Source organism: Aspergillus brasiliensis, assembly GCF_001889945.1.
Source record: "Aspergillus brasiliensis CBS 101740 unplaced genomic scaffold ASPBRscaffold_2, whole genome shotgun sequence".
Classification (NCBI taxonomy): Eukaryota; Fungi; Ascomycota; class Eurotiomycetes; order Eurotiales; family Aspergillaceae; genus Aspergillus; species Aspergillus brasiliensis.
In genome coordinates this window covers 1,147,990-1,164,755 of record NW_027137443.1, presented here as the reverse complement: position 1 = coordinate 1,164,755, position 16,766 = coordinate 1,147,990, and the positions used below count along the sequence as shown (strand labels likewise).

General features: G+C 51.8%; 9 protein-coding genes across 9 annotated transcripts; 5 read left to right on the top strand and 4 right to left on the bottom strand.

Moving 5' to 3' along the window:
* The first annotated feature begins 30 nt into the window (after positions 1-30).
* On the top strand, positions 31-2,558 carry ASPBRDRAFT_383051 (transcription factor TFIIIC subunit TFC1). The gene is made up of 6 exons (XM_067623914.1): positions 31-497; positions 555-864; positions 924-1,001; positions 1,053-1,161; positions 1,220-2,267; positions 2,335-2,558. Exons 1-6 carry the CDS (start codon positions 357-359, stop codon positions 2,341-2,343), a joined length of 1,695 nt encoding a protein of 564 aa, XP_067483075.1. The 5' UTR covers positions 31-356; the 3' UTR covers positions 2,344-2,558.
* On the top strand, positions 1,969-2,882 carry ASPBRDRAFT_383174 (uncharacterized protein). Its single transcript, XM_067623918.1, has 2 exons — positions 1,969-1,976; positions 2,279-2,882. Exon 2 carries the CDS (start codon positions 2,365-2,367, stop codon positions 2,677-2,679), a length of 315 nt encoding a protein of 104 aa, XP_067483074.1. The 5' UTR covers positions 1,969-1,976; positions 2,279-2,364; the 3' UTR covers positions 2,680-2,882.
* A 203-nt stretch (positions 2,883-3,085) lies between these two features.
* Positions 3,086-4,228, bottom strand: ASPBRDRAFT_192026 (uncharacterized protein; the record flags this gene model as incomplete). The annotated part of the gene is made up of 2 exons (XM_067620431.1): positions 3,086-4,047; positions 4,114-4,228. 2 exons carry the CDS (start codon positions 4,226-4,228, stop codon positions 3,086-3,088), a joined length of 1,077 nt encoding a protein of 358 aa, XP_067483073.1.
* A 1,348-nt stretch (positions 4,229-5,576) lies between these two features.
* Positions 5,577-6,228, bottom strand: ASPBRDRAFT_51534 (uncharacterized protein; the record flags this gene model as incomplete). The annotated part of the gene is made up of 3 exons (XM_067626744.1): positions 5,577-5,702; positions 5,747-5,901; positions 6,171-6,228. 3 exons carry the CDS (start codon positions 6,226-6,228, stop codon positions 5,577-5,579), a joined length of 339 nt encoding a protein of 112 aa, XP_067483072.1.
* A 51-nt stretch (positions 6,229-6,279) lies between these two features.
* Positions 6,280-6,986, top strand: ASPBRDRAFT_383008 (uncharacterized protein). Its single transcript, XM_067623913.1, has one exon. The coding sequence runs from the start codon at positions 6,574-6,576 to the stop codon at positions 6,928-6,930; it is 357 nt and encodes a 118-aa protein (XP_067483071.1). The 5' UTR covers positions 6,280-6,573; the 3' UTR covers positions 6,931-6,986.
* Positions 6,987-8,219: 1,233 nt separating this feature from the next.
* Positions 8,220-9,302, top strand: ASPBRDRAFT_51533 (ribonuclease H family protein; the record flags this gene model as incomplete). The annotated part of the gene is made up of 1 exon (XM_067626743.1): positions 8,220-9,302. One exon carries the CDS (start codon positions 8,220-8,222, stop codon positions 9,300-9,302), a length of 1,083 nt encoding a protein of 360 aa, XP_067483070.1.
* Positions 9,303-9,573: 271 nt separating this feature from the next.
* Positions 9,574-11,925, bottom strand: ASPBRDRAFT_51532 (MCM DNA helicase complex subunit MCM5; the record flags this gene model as incomplete). Its single annotated transcript, XM_067626742.1, has 4 exons — positions 9,574-10,066; positions 10,133-11,538; positions 11,596-11,722; positions 11,789-11,925. 4 exons carry the CDS (start codon positions 11,923-11,925, stop codon positions 9,574-9,576), a joined length of 2,163 nt encoding a protein of 720 aa, XP_067483069.1.
* Positions 11,926-12,480: 555 nt separating this feature from the next.
* On the top strand, positions 12,481-15,835 carry ASPBRDRAFT_117845 (vacuolar protein sorting-associated protein 54; the record flags this gene model as incomplete). The annotated part of the gene is made up of 3 exons (XM_067617126.1): positions 12,481-12,700; positions 12,761-15,602; positions 15,655-15,835. 3 exons carry the CDS (start codon positions 12,481-12,483, stop codon positions 15,833-15,835), a joined length of 3,243 nt encoding a protein of 1,080 aa, XP_067483068.1.
* Positions 15,836-16,240: 405 nt separating this feature from the next.
* Positions 16,241-16,583, bottom strand: ASPBRDRAFT_51530 (uncharacterized protein; the record flags this gene model as incomplete). The annotated part of the gene is made up of 2 exons (XM_067626741.1): positions 16,241-16,420; positions 16,491-16,583. The coding sequence occupies 2 exons, from the start codon at positions 16,581-16,583 to the stop codon at positions 16,241-16,243; spliced, it is 273 nt and encodes a 90-aa protein (XP_067483067.1).
* Positions 16,584-16,766: the final 183 nt, after the last annotated feature.

Sequence of the window (16,766 nt, the reverse complement as noted above, 5' to 3'; positions counted from 1 at the left end):
GGTGTGGCTGTCTGCTGGTCATGTGACTTTCAGATTCCTAGCAACGACAACGTTGGCACGGCGGCATGATAGGAACGGGATCACTGTTGCTGTAGTAGTGGTGATTAGAAGAAACACACTAGTACCGAGATGATCGAGTGAACCAATTCACTGGCCTAGCAAGCTGTAGGATGTTGAATTAACTTTAAACCCCTGGATAACGGTTGACGTCAATCCTAGCTCCGTATTCGTGCAGACTTATCCGCAATTTATATAGCTTCAACGGCCTCGGGACAGCATTTTCCCCAATCACCAGTCACACGATTAAATAGCCCAACAAGGGGCTAAAAACGGCGTGTTTACGCCGTAGAGACAACATGACCGACCAACATGGCGCAAGAACAGCCCCGTTCTATCAAATCCCCTCACGGCGCATTGTCAGCGTCGAGCATCCAGCCATTATCAGAAACCTCGACAAGGCCGTCGACACGCTAAAGGGTGATGCGGGCATAACCAAAGTACGTTATACCATCCTATTCACTGCCACTCAGAAAGGAATAACACGGCTACTCCAGATATTGCATCCCCCCAAGCCTGACAGCCCGGCCCAGCTGCTTCTTCGGCCGGAAGATGCCATGTCCAGGCCGCTTCAGTCGACCAGCTTACCGTCCAACAACATTCTTCTGAAAGTGACGGTTCCGAAAAGAACAGGTCGCAAGCGGAAGAAGGGATCGAATGAACCCTTTAGCGGTGTTGCTGTGTCCACGGTGCACACGGAGCCGCAACGACGCAGTGCTCGAGAACTGCTGCGGAGTCTCAGTGATAATGTGTCCAGGTATCAAGTCGAGCCAGTGGGCTTGGTTAATCGGACACATGTGTTTCGAGGTGAGTCTACAAACTATTTACGTAAATAGTATTGGTTTGCTTGATACTAACATAGACAGGCATGCCGGACTTTGTCTTCTCTACTGGCTCCAGTTCCTTCGTCAACCGGTTCCGGGAGCAGATATTGCCATTTGATTGTACGACTCCTGTCACCCCATCACCCACCAGCAGAAACTAACTGGATACAGACGACAAAATGAAACAGTTCGACCTCGACATGAGCAAAGGCGCCATCACCGACGTAGACATCATCCCTCCACCATCCTTCAGCTTCGGAGACATCCCCTTCACCTACATGTAAGCCCCCCATCCCATGCCACTCCCATTGCGCCGTAAACTAACCCTCACAACCCAGCTACCGCCAAAACCCCACCGTCCGACAAGCCATCGACAACTCCGGCAACATAACAACCGTCAACACGCAACGAGTGGTAAAAGTCCTAACCCACCTGGTATCCTACGACATCGGCACAGTCCCAACATCCCCCCGGACAAACTGCCCGCCAATCCACACTCTCGACAAAACACTCCAAGAAACCATCAGCGCCGTAGAAGCCCTTTTCCAACGACGCCCGGCCTGGACACGACGAGGCCTCCGCAACTCCCTACCCACAATCGAGCAACGCTACGCCCTCCGCCACGCCATCCCCTACGTAGGATACATCTTCCGCTCGGGGCCCTGGCGCGACGCCATCATCAAATACGGCCACGACCCACGCACCGACCCATCTTACCGTATCTACCAAACAGCCATGTTCCGCATCCTACCCCGAGAAGCAGACGTCGCTCGAGACGGGTACACCGGCCGTCGACACGCCGTCGCCCGAGCAGGCGAAGTACCCCAATACCTGGACGAAACTCACGCAGACCAACAACAAACCGAAACACAACAACTCCCCACAACAACGCACCTCTTCACAGGATGCTTGCCGCTGCCGCGCGACGGGCGGATGTGGATGTTCTGCGACGTAACGGACCCGACACTGCGAAGCATACTATTCCCGAATGATCCCCATCCGCCACCGGCGGGTTTCCTGCGCGAGGAATGCGATATCGTGACGGACGGGTGGTTCGGGAACGGGACGCTTGCGAAGACGAAGACGATTATGCGGGCGAAGATTCTGGCGCTGTTGGATGATAAGTTGCTGGATGATGAGGTCGAGTTTACGAATATCTTGAGGTTGCCGGATCATGCGACGCCGGAGTCGGTCATGGTGGACTTTTGGCTGGATCCGGCGGTGGCGTCGCAGAGGGAGATGATGATGGCGACGGAGGTGAGGGGGATTATTAAGGGGGCGCCGGCGTGGAAGGAGAGGGTTGGTGGTGCTGGTGCTGGTAGTGGTGGGAAGAGAGGGGTCGGGGGGAGGGATGAGGTTGGGGATGAGGGTGATGGGAAGGGGAAAGGGAAAAAGAGGGCGGATCGGAGAGTGCAGTTTCAGGATGAGGTGGGTGGTGATGGTGAGGGTGGCGGGGAAATGAGTGAGGGGGAGGAAGAGGCGTATGAGCAGGAAGAATTGGCGGAGGCTGTGGCGGAAGCAGCTGCGTCGGTTGGGGGAGAAGAGGACGACGACGATGTTGAGGATGAGGATGAGGACGAGGAACAGTCTGATGAGGATGGGGAAGATGAGGATACAGAGATGGGTGGTGTTGAAACTCCAAGAGCTACAAGACGGAAAGCTTAGTGTACTTTACTGTAGATGCAATTTACTACCTACAAGGTCTAGTCTGGATCTTTTTCATGACAATTTTATTTTTATTCTCTCTCTGTTTTTGGGTTTAATTATATTGAGGGTATGTATCTCATACAGGCATTAAGCGACGTAACACATTCTTAGGTCATTAGGAGGTAGGTAAAGGTCGCAGCATCTACAAGATGCGCAAAAGAGTGAGGAGACGGAGAGGGCCATTATGCTTCAGGCCAATGATAGTGACTCGTATCGAGGTGGGTGTAATTCGGGTTGGTTTGTAGAAAGTCGACTAGGAAGGTATGGTGTAGGTTCTGGATGTGATAGTAGGAAAAGGACTCAAGAAAATTCGTCTCGTGACGGATCTGGTCGGTATCAAAACGGGCTCCAAACGAAATCAGAAAGACTGTATAGGTAGGGTATCCAAAAACGATGCTGTACAACCCTGGAGGTAATCCGAACGCCATGTAAAGAAGTCTTGTTGGTATGGAAGATAGGTGATAGTCAGGTTAGAGCTATCAAGCGGTGGCCGCGGATCAGTTGGCATCGGCGGCTTCTTCCGCGGCACTCTCGCTCTCCCAGATCTCGATTGCTGCCTCAGAAGGCTCAGCTTCGGCTTCAGCGGTAGGCTTGACGGGGGCGGTTGCTTCAAGCAAGGAAGAAACGGAGGAGACGTTGGAAAGCTTGCTGCGGGTGGAGTTGGGGTTGGAGCGTGGGACCGAAGGGGCCTTCTTCGCGTTCTCCTCGGTCTCGTCATCATAGACAACGGCATACGAGAAGGCATGGCAGTCGTCACCGTAGTAGTCAGCGGCGTTGAGGTCACCCAACGGCTCACGAGACTCCTCCAGCATGACAGACTTGCGTGCCGCGGCCGCAGGAGACTCCTGCTGGCGAGAACGAGGAAGGTCAATTCCGAGTTCTGCCGGAGGAACGTTCTCCTTGCCTCGACCAGAGGTCTCCACTTTCCCTTCCTGATCGCTGATGTCTAGGACACAGGTGGAGTGTTGCATGAGGTTGGTCATCTCTTCCTGTTCGGTGTCCACATGGATATCGAATGACCAGGACGCAGGAGCTTTGGGGCTGGGCTGGCTCTTTGCCTTTGCGCCAGACAGAGCGGTTGCAAGAGAGAATGGGCGGTGGACGGACCTCCGGTTCGCGGACTCGGGACGGCTTTTGGCGATAGTAGAACGACGAGAGAATGGCTTGCACGACTTGGGAGGTGGTGAACGTCCAGCTGGCCTAAGGTTGGGAGCGGACTTGGGGGTAGACAGGGTTGGTTTGATGGGGGTGGTTGGCTTGCGAGGAGTGACGGTGGTCGACTTCACGGTGGTCAGAACCATGCGAGAGGTTTTGAATGGCTTGCAGGGTTCCTTGGCAGGTTCCAGGTCATCATCGTCGGCAACACGCTTGCGTTTGGCGGATTGTTTGAAAGTGGTTGGGTCGATATTCTCCGAGTCCACGTCCGACAGGGGCTGTCTCTTTCCCGAGAGAATGGCACCTGTAGTAATGCATGTTAGCTATGACGCGCGTGACGAGCATGGGGCAAAGTTTCATGTCTTCATACCATCTTGTTTGTTCTTCATGTTCATTCTAGTCTTGAGCAAGGAGCGCATGCGTGGCGCGTCCAAGCTGGCGAACGGCTGCCGCATAGTGGTAGGGGTCATGGTGAGAGCGGCCATGCTGTAGATAGGCCAAGATGGACGAGTAACAAAGGATTGAGTGGATCGGAAAGGGGGTATAGACAGGCAACGAGGCCGTGTTGGAGACGAGTTGTTTTGGTCGCGTCGAGGGAGCGAGTGGGGTTGATTGGCGGTCTGGAGAGGGAAGGAGATCGACGGTCAGGATTCTTAGAGCGGGAGAGGCTGAGAGTGTATGGATAGTAGGATAGAGAAGCAGTTTAAGGTTAATCCACGATCCAGTCTTGTAGTCCAGACTAGAAGGGGACAAAGACAATGGGAAGTGACAGGACTAAAGAGAACGAGGGGACCGGGCGAGGAGATATAAGAGTTGGAGTGAGGCAAGGGTTGGTTAAAAGGCAGGTGGTGGTAGGCAGCGTCAACCGAGAATGCCTAAAAATGGAGGGCAGGAAACGGTGGGCTGCTGGTCATTCAAGGCTCATTCCAAGGTTTCTGCACGACAGTCGAAACATGCAGACGAACGGGTTTCAAGGGTAAGGGTGGGAAAAGTCAAAAGGGAAAAAGAATTTAAGTAGATGAGTGAGGAGAGGAAGCGCGAGCGTGGACGTGGACGTGGACGTGGAGGGTGTGGAGTTGTATAAGTAAGTAAGAAGCAGGAATGGAGTCAAGGCGAAAGCGCGTCAAGTTCGTGTCGCCCGCCAGATGATCGATGGCCAGGGAACCCCGAGAATTCCAGACGGAGGCTAAATCCACCATGAGTTAAACTAGTTAAACTACCGATGGTCCCATGCAAGGCTTCGAGGTCCATTATTGATCGATTATTGGTTGTGACTCCATCTCATTTGAGCCCTTCTTCCATCACGTCGCGTCGCGCGATTCAGGGCTTAAGTTACTTTACTGGACTTCCCCAATGCGGCATGCAAGATGCATTTCGCGATTGATGATTCTCTGTCAGTACTACTCATGATATCATCTGGATAGTCGATCATCGAGAATGTCTATCGCTTTTTGCCTCTCTACTAGTTATTTAGTTAATCTACTTCTATCAAATCCATTGAAACCTTAAAACACGTCTCCATCCCTCCTACTCTCTACTCCCTCCCCACCCATCCATTACCCCTTCAACGCGTTGCCATCACGACCCTTTCTTCCCCTTCGTGCCTCTTCACCAACCAAACTGTCTCCTCCAAGACGCATGGCGCGCCCGTCGCTCCTTCGCGCGTGTCCATCACGACCACGTATCCCCACTCCATGTTTCACCACCTGCACCCCCCTTGAAGCCGGCGCTACGGCAGCCGTCTGTCGATAGTCGGTTAGCCACTAGATAGACAATAGAAACTCCGTACATGGTGTGACGGCAGCATACAAGAGGCGTCGATCTAGTCTAGATTCATTCGATCATGATATAATTATCTCTTCTCTTCAGCCCGAAGCGCTTTTGATTACGTTCTTCATATATGTGTTCCACTTGCCCCCCGGCGCTTGCTGACCCATGTCTCTGGCGCTGCTGCATGACCTGAAACACCTACCCTGGGACGTGAGGTAAGATACTGTCCTTACTCGCTGCAATTTTTCTTTCGTCCCTCTGTACGTAGCTACAATTATACAGAGGCGCACAATTACAAAGTCTGGGCCGGAGTCAGGGGCTGATGTACGGTACGCGCCGGAATTAGAAGTATCGGAGGTGAATGAAAGTGCATGGGCTGACCAGTTAACTGTCGACAACACAATCAACCCGTTCATTCCTTTACTACAAAACTTCAAGTTGGTCTCCTGGATAATGGTCATCCCAAGGGCCATGGATGATCAATGACATGCCTCAGCTTTTCCTGCCACGGACCAAAAGAGCTAATCTTCGTTAACCTTTTGACATGGCAGAGCAATAGTATCTCACCACGCGCGGCGCGTCGGTAATTTTCAACCCCCACTTGCTGGCTGGTCGTTTGATCCTCAGGAATGCTGTCAGATACTTGTACTTGTGGACCTTGGAATGTAGACCGATCATACTTGTCACCCCGGCCACGGTTGCCACGAAGCCTCATACCTCACCTCTCAGTTCCTTTTGCTGGTTACTCTTCCGTTTGGTACCGTCCGGCGCGGACGTACCAGAAATCAGTTCCTGAGCTTTCACTTCAGTCATCTAGCTAACTCTACTCCAGAAACGCATCTATACCACCTGTTTTACCATAGCATTATCTGTATTTCGCATTAGAAGGATGTACTAGGTCCTGAATTCCGTTCAAAATCCATCAAGGATCATGCCCTGGCAGCGGAGGAGGCAGTCGAGACTGCGGGACTTTTCAAGCCCACCGCACCCATGGTTCAGTGGCTCCGGCGGGACCATGACCATGTAACCTGTGTTGACATCGTTATTTGACTCTAGGTCGATGTGGAGACGAAGGTTGACCCCGTTAAACGGTGCAGTTTCAGTCAGATCTTGCTGTCGTTCTCTCCCATATGGACACCTGGTGTGGAGTTGTCCGGCTCTTCATTTGAGCTGTGCGTTGACAAAAGAAAGTCCGGTTCTTCTGCTAATAAGTGAAGAGCGCAATTATGAGCCTTATAGTAGAATGTGCTTTAAGCCCGAATGTCTCACCAACAAAATCGGATCATCAATACAAACTATGACTTGTCAAAATACTGTCTGTTCAGCTGATCGAGTCGTGGATATACTCGTGACCTGTTATACAAATCCCTTAATTAGCATAACGAAACGTCGTGCATCTAAGGAGCATGCAGAGTAGGTTTGTAGCTTCATACTGCCACTTGCACGCCCCTCGTCGGCGAAGCAGACACTCGTTGGAATATATATACTATTATTGGTTCGACTCACGCACATAGCATGAGATGCTTGCTTTGCTTCGAAGCATCATGGTGGCTTGAACTGGATAGTCAGGCAGTAAGTCGATAGTAAAGATAATTTGTAAGAGGTAAGGTTATTGTTCAGAATGATGAATGCGTCAGTCATCGTTCACTCGTCAGGTGATCAGGCCTAGGTTTAGTGAAGTGGACGTCGCTTAGTGCTCCCTCCTTTGTATCAAGTGAAGCAGTCACCTTGAGGTAGGGAGGTAGTATATAAGTATTCAATGAATACAATGAACTAGCAAGACCGATGTTATGCTTGAGCCAATACTACCAAGTGTCTGTATTGGAGGCTAAGGTAGTTAGGACTTGGGTATCGTCAACATGACTACAACTAAGCTTTCGCTTACTGCATATCTATATATGATCGATCTGAGCCATACTATGCAACGAATATATTTCGGAGAGGCCAGGGAAGCCATGCTATGAGTTCTTCCGACGGAATCCTAGGCGACCCCAACGTTGTATCAACTCCCCATCTGCGCTTACTTATACGACTCGAGATGCCTTGGCATTGCTACTAACCTTTGTTTTCTCAGCATCCCGGGCATCTACCGAGCACTAAAAAGCATTGGAAGCGTCATAGCTGGTCTAGAATATTCGTGGAGTAATGACAGCAAAAATGTTGTTCTTTCGCGACAGTCCATTTGCCTCAGATGATAAGGTGCGACGCCTAAATGGACGTTTGATCCGGTAGATGTATTTTCAGGCAGTAACCTGACCCCGTAGGCTCATGACCATGTCGCAGAGCTACAGTAAGAACTGAGATTCTGGCAGACTTCGAACGTAGATGCGCTTCGGACCCATATTACGTACCGTCGGCTCTTCAGATAAGCCCCCAAGTCCAGATGTCCTCGGCATTCTATAGTGTTCGAGGGCTGACTGGACATCTCGTCATAATGGTGCATAAGACCGTCTTTCAACGACGTAGATATTAGTATAGAGGTGAGTCAGATGTAGGCCTCTTCCAAGACAGTCACCCATCCGCTCTTGTCCTGAAACCATCCACTTTCCCACTTCACTATAGCCATCATCAGTTCCTTAACAAAGACATTCTTCAAGATCTCCGATCCTAGTTGTAAGACTCAGCTTGTTATCATTTCTTCATACAATTACTCGAAACATTCTCCGAATAGGAAATCGAGGACTATTATCTCACAGGGATATAGTTATGGAGGTTGAGAACCCCACGGCAGTGACTCTCACGAGCTGGGGCCACGGGAGACCCCAAAACATCCGGGCCAGAGGACGCACACTTTTCCCTAGAAAAGAGAGTGCACAGGGGGCTACAGATGACACTCGAGGTTCCGGCATGGCCAGCAGGGTTCCTTCCCTTGTTCAAGTCGAGCCCGAAAGCGTCAGCCAGAGAGATCGAGATTCCCAAGCCAATGACGACCAGGGTACTGCTGCCCCTGTCCTGAATAAGAATAAGCGCAGAAGTGCTAGCAGCAGCTCTAGTAATAGCAGCGGAACTATCACTAGTGGAGATTCCCAAATTCATGCAGGACCGCATCAGGCTGCTGCTTCCGTTACTGGAACGACCGAGTCCGTCGAGACGAGGAAGTCGAATAAGCGTGGGCCTAGGAAGCAGCACTCTGGGAATCAGAAAAAGAAACAGAAGAAGCAACAGCTTCCACCTACCATCCGGATTCAGGATGATAGATTTGACAGAGTGTTGTTGATCAAGCCTCGTCAAGAGGCTTTGAAGTATGCTAAAGAGGCGACAGAGACGTCCCCAAATAACCATCACGTCTTCTGGGTGGACGGATCGACTGCCGCCAACGAGGCAGCGCCGTCTGGAGTCGCAGTCACCTACGGGCGAGAAGGACGAGACGGTGACGAGCTGTACTGCCTCGACGAGATCTGGCTCAGCCAGTTGGCCGAGCTGGCTGCCATCGGGGCCGGACTGAGAGCCGCAGTCCGCCAACTGGAGCGGCTTCAAGTGTCAGGCCATGTCGTCCAGGTCTTCACTGACTGCCAAGCGGCCATGAAAATGCTCCGCCCTGGTACAAAGGAGTCGAGTGCACTCGCTGGCCGTCTGGTGCGATTTGTTGACGCTCTCTCTCGCCGACTCTGCTCTTTGGGAGTCAAGGTCGAGCTTCATTGGGTTCCGGGACACCAGTGTGTTCCGGGCCATAAGCGAGCTGACTTGTTGTCCAGGACAGTCACAAGGTTTATGATGCACAATCTGGCCGACAAGCTCGACGAGATCCATGCAGTTAAAGTGGACTGCACTTTTCTCAATCTATCCTGAGCAGATATCTTGCATCAGGTTGATACAAAGAGGGTCCTCATCTAGACTGACTGGTATTCATGATTATTGTTGTTATATTGTCTCTCGTTAAATTCGCTCATCTAATAACGGATCAGTCGTTCACCGTGAACAAAGCAGTACGCCATACACCAAGTCATCCCCGTTAATCCCCAGCCCAGATTGATACATAGTAATCCCAGCAGACTGATATCGGAAGATCATTCATGACAATATCGCATGGTGTGAAATCAAAAGCAGGCATGAAGAAACACTAGACACCGTGTCGGTATACTTGGGAGCCACCAGACCGGATCTGAACGGTTTCTCGTCGTTGCATAACCACCAATGCCCGGTTGAGTGCTTGTTCCGTGTAGCCTCTTCCGTCGACAAATTCGCGTCTCAGTGTTGCCAGACTGGTGCTCCACCCAATGGGTAGACGGCGCTTCAATTCATCTTCGATCTTGCTCGCTTCTTCCATCATCTCCTTGCTACCCTGGCCCTCACCCTGAGTGACAGCATCCATAGTAGAGGCCAAGAAGAGACGGATGGCTTCGTCTACATGGGCCTCAGTGGCGACAGGCGACAGACTCAATTTGGCCAGCGATTCGGTAATACGGACGATAGCTTCAAGCTGACGAACGGTGATGGGAATAGAGGAGCGGGTGTTGGCATCAAGCTCAGCACGGTGGACTTGTTTTCTGATGGTGACAAAGTGTGACGACAGCTTCTCAGCAGCCTCATCCGAGAGCCGGGGTGCACAGCGACTGTGATGATGTATTAGCATTCCTGACCCATATGTGGAGGGCATGATGACCAAGGAGACAACTTACGTGCGACAATAGCTGATGTAGCGCTTCATCTTGTCCAAGGGAATTTCAGCCTCAACTTGCTCTTCAACGCCCCGACCGCCCATATGCACACCCATAACGTGTCTGGCTATGCTTTCATCCCGGCTGCGCTCGTGATCATCGCGGACAATGAAGATCATATCGAAACGGGACAAGATTGTCGTCTGGAAGTCGATGTTCTCACCAGGAGTCTTCAGGTCATCATAGCGACCGAAAATAGGGTTTGCTGCGGCCAAGACAGACGTCCTAGAGTTGAGAATAGTAGTAATTCCGGCCTTGGCGATGGAAATAGTCTGCTGTTCCATGGCTTCGTGAATAGCAACACGGTCCTCATCTCTCATCTTGTCGAACTCATCGATACAAACAACACCACCGTCTGCGAGCACCATGGCACCTCCTTCCAGGTAGAACTCACGAGTGGCGTGATCGCGCTGGACCGAGGCCGTCAAACCTGCTGCCGATGAACCCTTACCAGATGTATAGATCGCAATTGGGGAGACCTTCTCAGTGAACTTGAGTAACTGTGACTTGGCCGTACCAGGGTCACCAAGAAGAAGTACGTTGATATCACCACGAAGCTTCATTCCATCAGGAAGAAGCTTCTTGGAACCGCCCATGAGCAGGCAGACAATGGCCTTTTTGATGTCAAGATTTCCATAGATCGATGGTGCAACGCTTTTAGCAAGAGCCTCATATAAGTCAGGACGACGGCTCAGTTCCAAGAACTCCTGCTCTTCTTCTTCAGAGAAAATGGCACTACCCTTGGCGGTATGATCCAGATCGCTGCTGATGCCCACCGCCCGCAAGTACGGGTTGCGGATAGCCACAGCGCCATCCTTCTTGCCACCCTTGTTGGACTGATAGATAGAAAAGATACCCATCACTGTGCAGCGGGAACCAGGCACAACTCGGTTGGCCAGGTAGCGGTCTGCTGAGATAAGGACGTGCCTGGGAAGCTCACCCACGGGCACTTGGTCGGGCGCCTCCTGGAGCTTGAGAACCTGTTGGTCGACAAATTGACATTTTTCGTGCGACACAACGTATGGATCTAGTGGGCAAGGTTCTGACTGAGGGTCGCCGGGCTGTTGCTGTCGGCCACATCTTCTGGGGAGTTGAACACCCGAGAAACCACCATCGACCTGCAGATCTTCGTGGTGGCCACAGTTCTTGCACCGAACGTGCATCACCGTCGCCTTGGATGATATCGTCGAAGCTCCAATGACGATACCTGGGATACGAACAAGGTGCGAGATATTCGTGGCATTGAGATCACGGATCGAGATATGTGTGGCGGAGGAGTGGAGCAGAAGCTGATGGGTAGGTAGTTGGATGTCTCTCTGGGAGGGGTATACGATGCGACGGGTACAATCTTGGAGTGCTGATTCGAACTGAGTGGAAATGTTGGTCAGAATGAGGTCTAGAGAAATTAGGAGGGAGACACTCACGAGGGGAATGAGGTCGGCAGGCTCTGTGGTGAGCTTGTGTGCTAGCTCTTCGTTGTATGAGATCAGGTGAGCGATATCAATATCGCAATAGTATTGCTTGACCAGAACATTCTGTCGAAGTTGGTCTCTGATATCCACCTTAGCTTTTGTTTACTTTGACCTTCACTGTACCTGGTCCAGGGCCCAAACGTACCTGTAGATGAATGCATTGTCAAGCTGGAATTCGAGCACGAACTCCTTTAATTTTGCCCGAATCTGAGAGCGAGAGTCTTCCACACCATCGACGCTAGGAGCGAGGACACTCAGGGTATAAGGGGTGCGTCTGTCCATGGTGAAGACACTAGAGCGAATTGCGGGGAGGGGATTGTGAGATGTGTTGATTTCGGGACCGTCTCATTGCCAGGGCAAAAAAAGGAACTGCAAATAACTTTTGCGGCGGTACACGAGTAGAACGCGTCGCGTCGCTTTCACGCGTTAAGTGGTTTTCTTGTAGCCTTAGGCTTCCACGGGCACGAGACTTGCTCCCGGCCGCCGGAGATACCAACTTCCCGAGGGGCACCCAAAACAGACTAGCGGACACAAGTCTCGGGGCCTGGCGCCATACCGGATCGGGGGAAGCTGTCATGAACCAACCCCCGTATCAGAGGGTCGAGGGTGACGTTGCAAGCGGGCTTTGTCGGCGTGGCTTTCATTCTCTCCTCTTGAGACCGCAGGCTCCATACCCTGGTTGTGTGGGATAATTGGCTGTACGCCGTTAATGCCCCTTCATTTTTGAATTGCAGCTATTTTTCTCCTTGTCATGTGTAGTTAGCCGTCGTCGTTCGTTCTCCCGAGTACTACTACTAGCACGGTGGCTGTGGGAGTCGCTCATCCGCTATCGACGATATGTCCTCCGCGACCCCCCGGAAGTCCATTGACAGCTTGGCTTCAGGCGCATCGACTCCCTCCTTGTCTCAATTCTCGTTAAATCAAATCGAATCCCCGCGAGCGTCGACTCAGAGGTACCCTCTCAGGAGAGGGTCGACTGCCAGCTCGATTGCCAGTATCGGGGGCATTTTGGATCCTTCCTACCGCCATGGATCGATAGCTGAGTCTGGGCAAAATGGTATGATCTACGGGAGTGTGAGAGGAGGTATGAAGGAAATTGCATGCTAATTCGACGCAGCCATCTCTACTCTCCTGCAACCTCCCATTGTCCGCACCGGTTTAGTTCCCCATACCGCTGTCCCCGCCGCCGGCTACAAGCCCCCAACTACTCGCGACATACCCCCTGTCACATTGACCAACATTCCGCATGTGGATCCTAAAGCGTTCGAAGCCTACTTGTCGCAGGTTGGATCGTTATACGATGTCTTCCAGCAAGCAAAGGAAAGCGCCGGAGATCAGGAGTCGCAGCTAGCGCGGGGTAGAGACAAGTCTTCACCCAAGGCAGAGGACTCTGATTCGTTGGCCCCGGGGTCTAGGGAGAGACGACCATCAGCCATTTCAACAAGTTCACGCGCAACTTCTCCGTATGATACTCGGGGTCGGAAGCGGTCGTTTGCCGGTCGCGGTCGTGGCCATGCAATCACACCTCTGTCTACCATTCCGACGGTCTACTTCGAGGACGACTTCCACCTAGAGAACCCGCGCACATTTGATGTTGTTTCGGAGAAATCTGAGATTGTTACACCGTCAAAGGATAAAGCAGAGAATGGAGCTGCCCTGGAACCGGCTCCTACGGGTAGAAAGGCTCTGGCTACGAATGCCATTTTACAGGAGAAGCTTTCATGGTACATGGACACCGTGGAAATCCACCTTATCTCTTCGATCTCGACGGCGTCTAAATCTTTCTTCACCGCGCTGGGATCCCTGCGGGAGCTCCATGCAGAAGCTGCCGACTCGGTGAAACGGATTCAGGTTCTGCGGAAGGACTTGCAGAAGATTGACCGTGAGATGGCACTGGGTGGACTCAAGATTGTGAACTTGCGCCGGAGGAGGGAAAATGTTCGTATGCTTGCTGACGCAGTGTCGCAACTCCGTGATGTTGTTCAGTCGGTTTCCCGATGTGAGGAGCTCGTCGAGACCGGCAAGATCGAAGAGGCTGCGGATGGTCTAGAAGAGGTGGAAAGACTGATGGCCGGAGAGTATACTCCTGGATCTCCCGATGGCAACGAGAAACAAGAACAACCGAGAAAAGCCATCGATCTGCGCAAGCTCAAGGCCCTGGAAGGCGCATCTGACGACCTGGCGCATCTGAGATACCGTATTGGCACCGGATATGAAAGCCGTTTTCTAAGTGACCTGCTGGGAGACCTGCGGCAACATGTCGAAAATGTTCCTTTGGATACAACATTACAACGATGGGGCTCTGCGTTCCAGCGACAGCGGGGAGGACAGCGCCCAGGGGCTACACAAGCCCCAGCATACATGGCCTTTGATGACCAGTTACGGTCCCGGTTGCACCTGCATCTCACAGGCCTTGCTCGCGTGCGTCACACGACACCTGCAGCGACCGCGTTCAAGACCGCGGTTCTGCGAGAGATGAAGAGTCTAATCCGCAAGCACATGCCCAGCTCGAGTGATGATGATAACGAGTCCGTGGTATCTGTATCTACGCAGAAGTCCCAGCAGCTCAGCCAGCAGGAAAAATCTTCAATTCTCGCACGTAACCTCCGGGCTTTGGATGCCCAAGACTCATACAACATGCTTGCTCGCGTATACACGGGTATCAGTGAGTCGCTGCGGAGACTAAGTGTTCAAGTCAAGGTTCTTCTTGATATTGCCAGCGGATTGGAAAACCCGGCCGCAGTTGGTGTGAGGTCCGGCCCACCAAGCCCGAATCCTCAAGGCCCAGGCAAACCGGCAACCCCGGGCCCGGTAGCCATTATGGCACAGGACGAGATTCTGCAGGTCTTGGATATGTCTAGCCTTCTTGGTCAAGCCGTTGATATTGCGCAATCTCAAGTCACTAAGGTGTTGAAGGTTCGATCCGAACAAACATCCCAGCTACCAAAGGATGAATTCCTAAAGTACTTCACACTTAACCGGCTCTTCGCTGATGAGTGCGAAGCCATCTCCGGGCGTAGCGGTACCGCCTTGAAGACCGTTGTAGGTAATCAAATCAAAGACTACATCAATCGGTTTGGAGACGGGCAACGACGCCGCGTGGTCGAGGTAATGGACGCGGACCGATGGGATGCAAGGGACTTTGGAGAAGCCGACAATGCTATTCTCGATCGTATTCTTGGCGCTAGTACTAGGGATATTGATGTCTGGATTGATGCATCCAAGATCTGGTTGCCCGAGAACGAACGGCGACAACCGTCTCCAGCCAGCACAACAGCTGTCAATGGGTCCGGGAAAGAAAAGACGCGCAGTGCCGTGATCGACGAGCAGAAGTACATTCTGTCCGAATCTGCTGTTGCAATGATGAAGAGTATCGAGGAATATCAATACCTCATGGCGAATATACCCAGCATGATGCAAGACATTGCGCCTGGTCTGTTGGAGTCACTGAAGCTATTCAACTCCCGGTCTTCTCAGTTGATCCTGGGCGCTGGGGCTACGAGAAGCGCAGGTCTCAAGAATATCACCACCAAGCACTTGGCTCTTTCGTCTCAAGCACTGAGCTTTATTATTGCCTTGGTTCCCTATATCCGAGAGTTTGTCCGCCGCCATGCGCCTTCCAGCCCGCTGATGGGCGAGTTTGACAAGGTGAAGCGGCTGTATCAGGAACACCAGTCCGGAATTCACGAGAAACTCGTGGATATTATGGGGTCTCGATCGGCCATCCATGTCAATGCCATGAAGAAGATTGACTGGAACGCGCCCGCCGGGGGCAGTGGTGTGAGCCCGTACATGGAAACACTGACCAAGGAAACCGGAACGCTGCATCGGGTGTTGAGCAAGCATCTCCCCGATATGACAGTCATGATGATCATGGATCCCGTGTTCAGCAGCTACCGAGATCAGTGGACGAAGGCATTCGAAGAGGTCACTGTGACTTCGGAGACTGGCAAGCAACGGTAAGTGTTCCTGCAAGATTGAATACTCGACGTAGGCTAATTATATAACCAGACTGCAACGCGATGCAGAGTATCTGCAGACCAAGCTAGGCAAGATCGACGGCTTCGGCGACATGGGCCAGCGTCTCGTCGAATTAGTGAAGCAGAAGAAGATCGCCACTGAATCCAAGGACGCTGCCACCGACTCGTCCGGAAAGTCGTCGCCTGATTCCAATGGCTCATCAAAGAAGTAACCCCAAGCGGAGACGATTCATATTTGGGTCTTGATGGCCCAGCTGTACATGATATGAACCACCTCCCAGAGAAGAACCCAGTACCGCGCGGTACGGGGCTGTACAGCCTTTCATTTCACATCCATGTTTTCATCACACTACCTGGCACACCCATGAAGACTGTGACCACATTTATATAGACTCTAATAGGATACCTATCCCACTATACCAACATGAAGCTATTTCAACAAATTCTTCTCATTTCATTCGACCTCAGCCTGGAGGTCTTCACCTTTACTAAAAGGCATATTGAATGTTAATACATATCCACCCAAAAGAGTTACCCCAAAATATTCATCATGATTCATGCATCAATCAATCAATCAAATCACCAAACTCCATCTACCAGCATATCATATGATTCAATTACACGCCTGGTTGAGACCCCAAACCCTTCTTGTCGCCCAATGTCTTGGGCTCGTGTCCGCCCTTTCCACTACCGGTCTTGTTCGGGCCTGAGCTGCCTCCGATGCTGTACTCGCCGCCGCTGCTCTGCGCGGCATCGGGAAGGGGAGCGGTGCGCTGGACGCGGTTGAGGTGGTCGTTCTGTACATCAATTAGCAAACGTTCAGTACTATGTGCGGATTAGATTAGAGGTAGGAAAAGGAGAACATACGTCAGGGTTAGTTCCGTGGACCTTGTTCTCGCCGGCCTCGATGGCGTTGTCGGACTGGATGACTCCGTTGTCGTATTCGGCTCCGCGGGGCATTTTGAAGGTCTGCAGTGGTGTTATTAGAATGAAGTTATATTCATGATGTGTGTAATATACATACCTTGTGTGTAGTGTGTTTAGAAGGATAGGAAGAGAGATGAGGTTTGATGCGAGTTAGATAGATAGATATATCGCTTGGATTGTGAATGTGAGTCTGATGGATAGGGAACAGTTACAGTA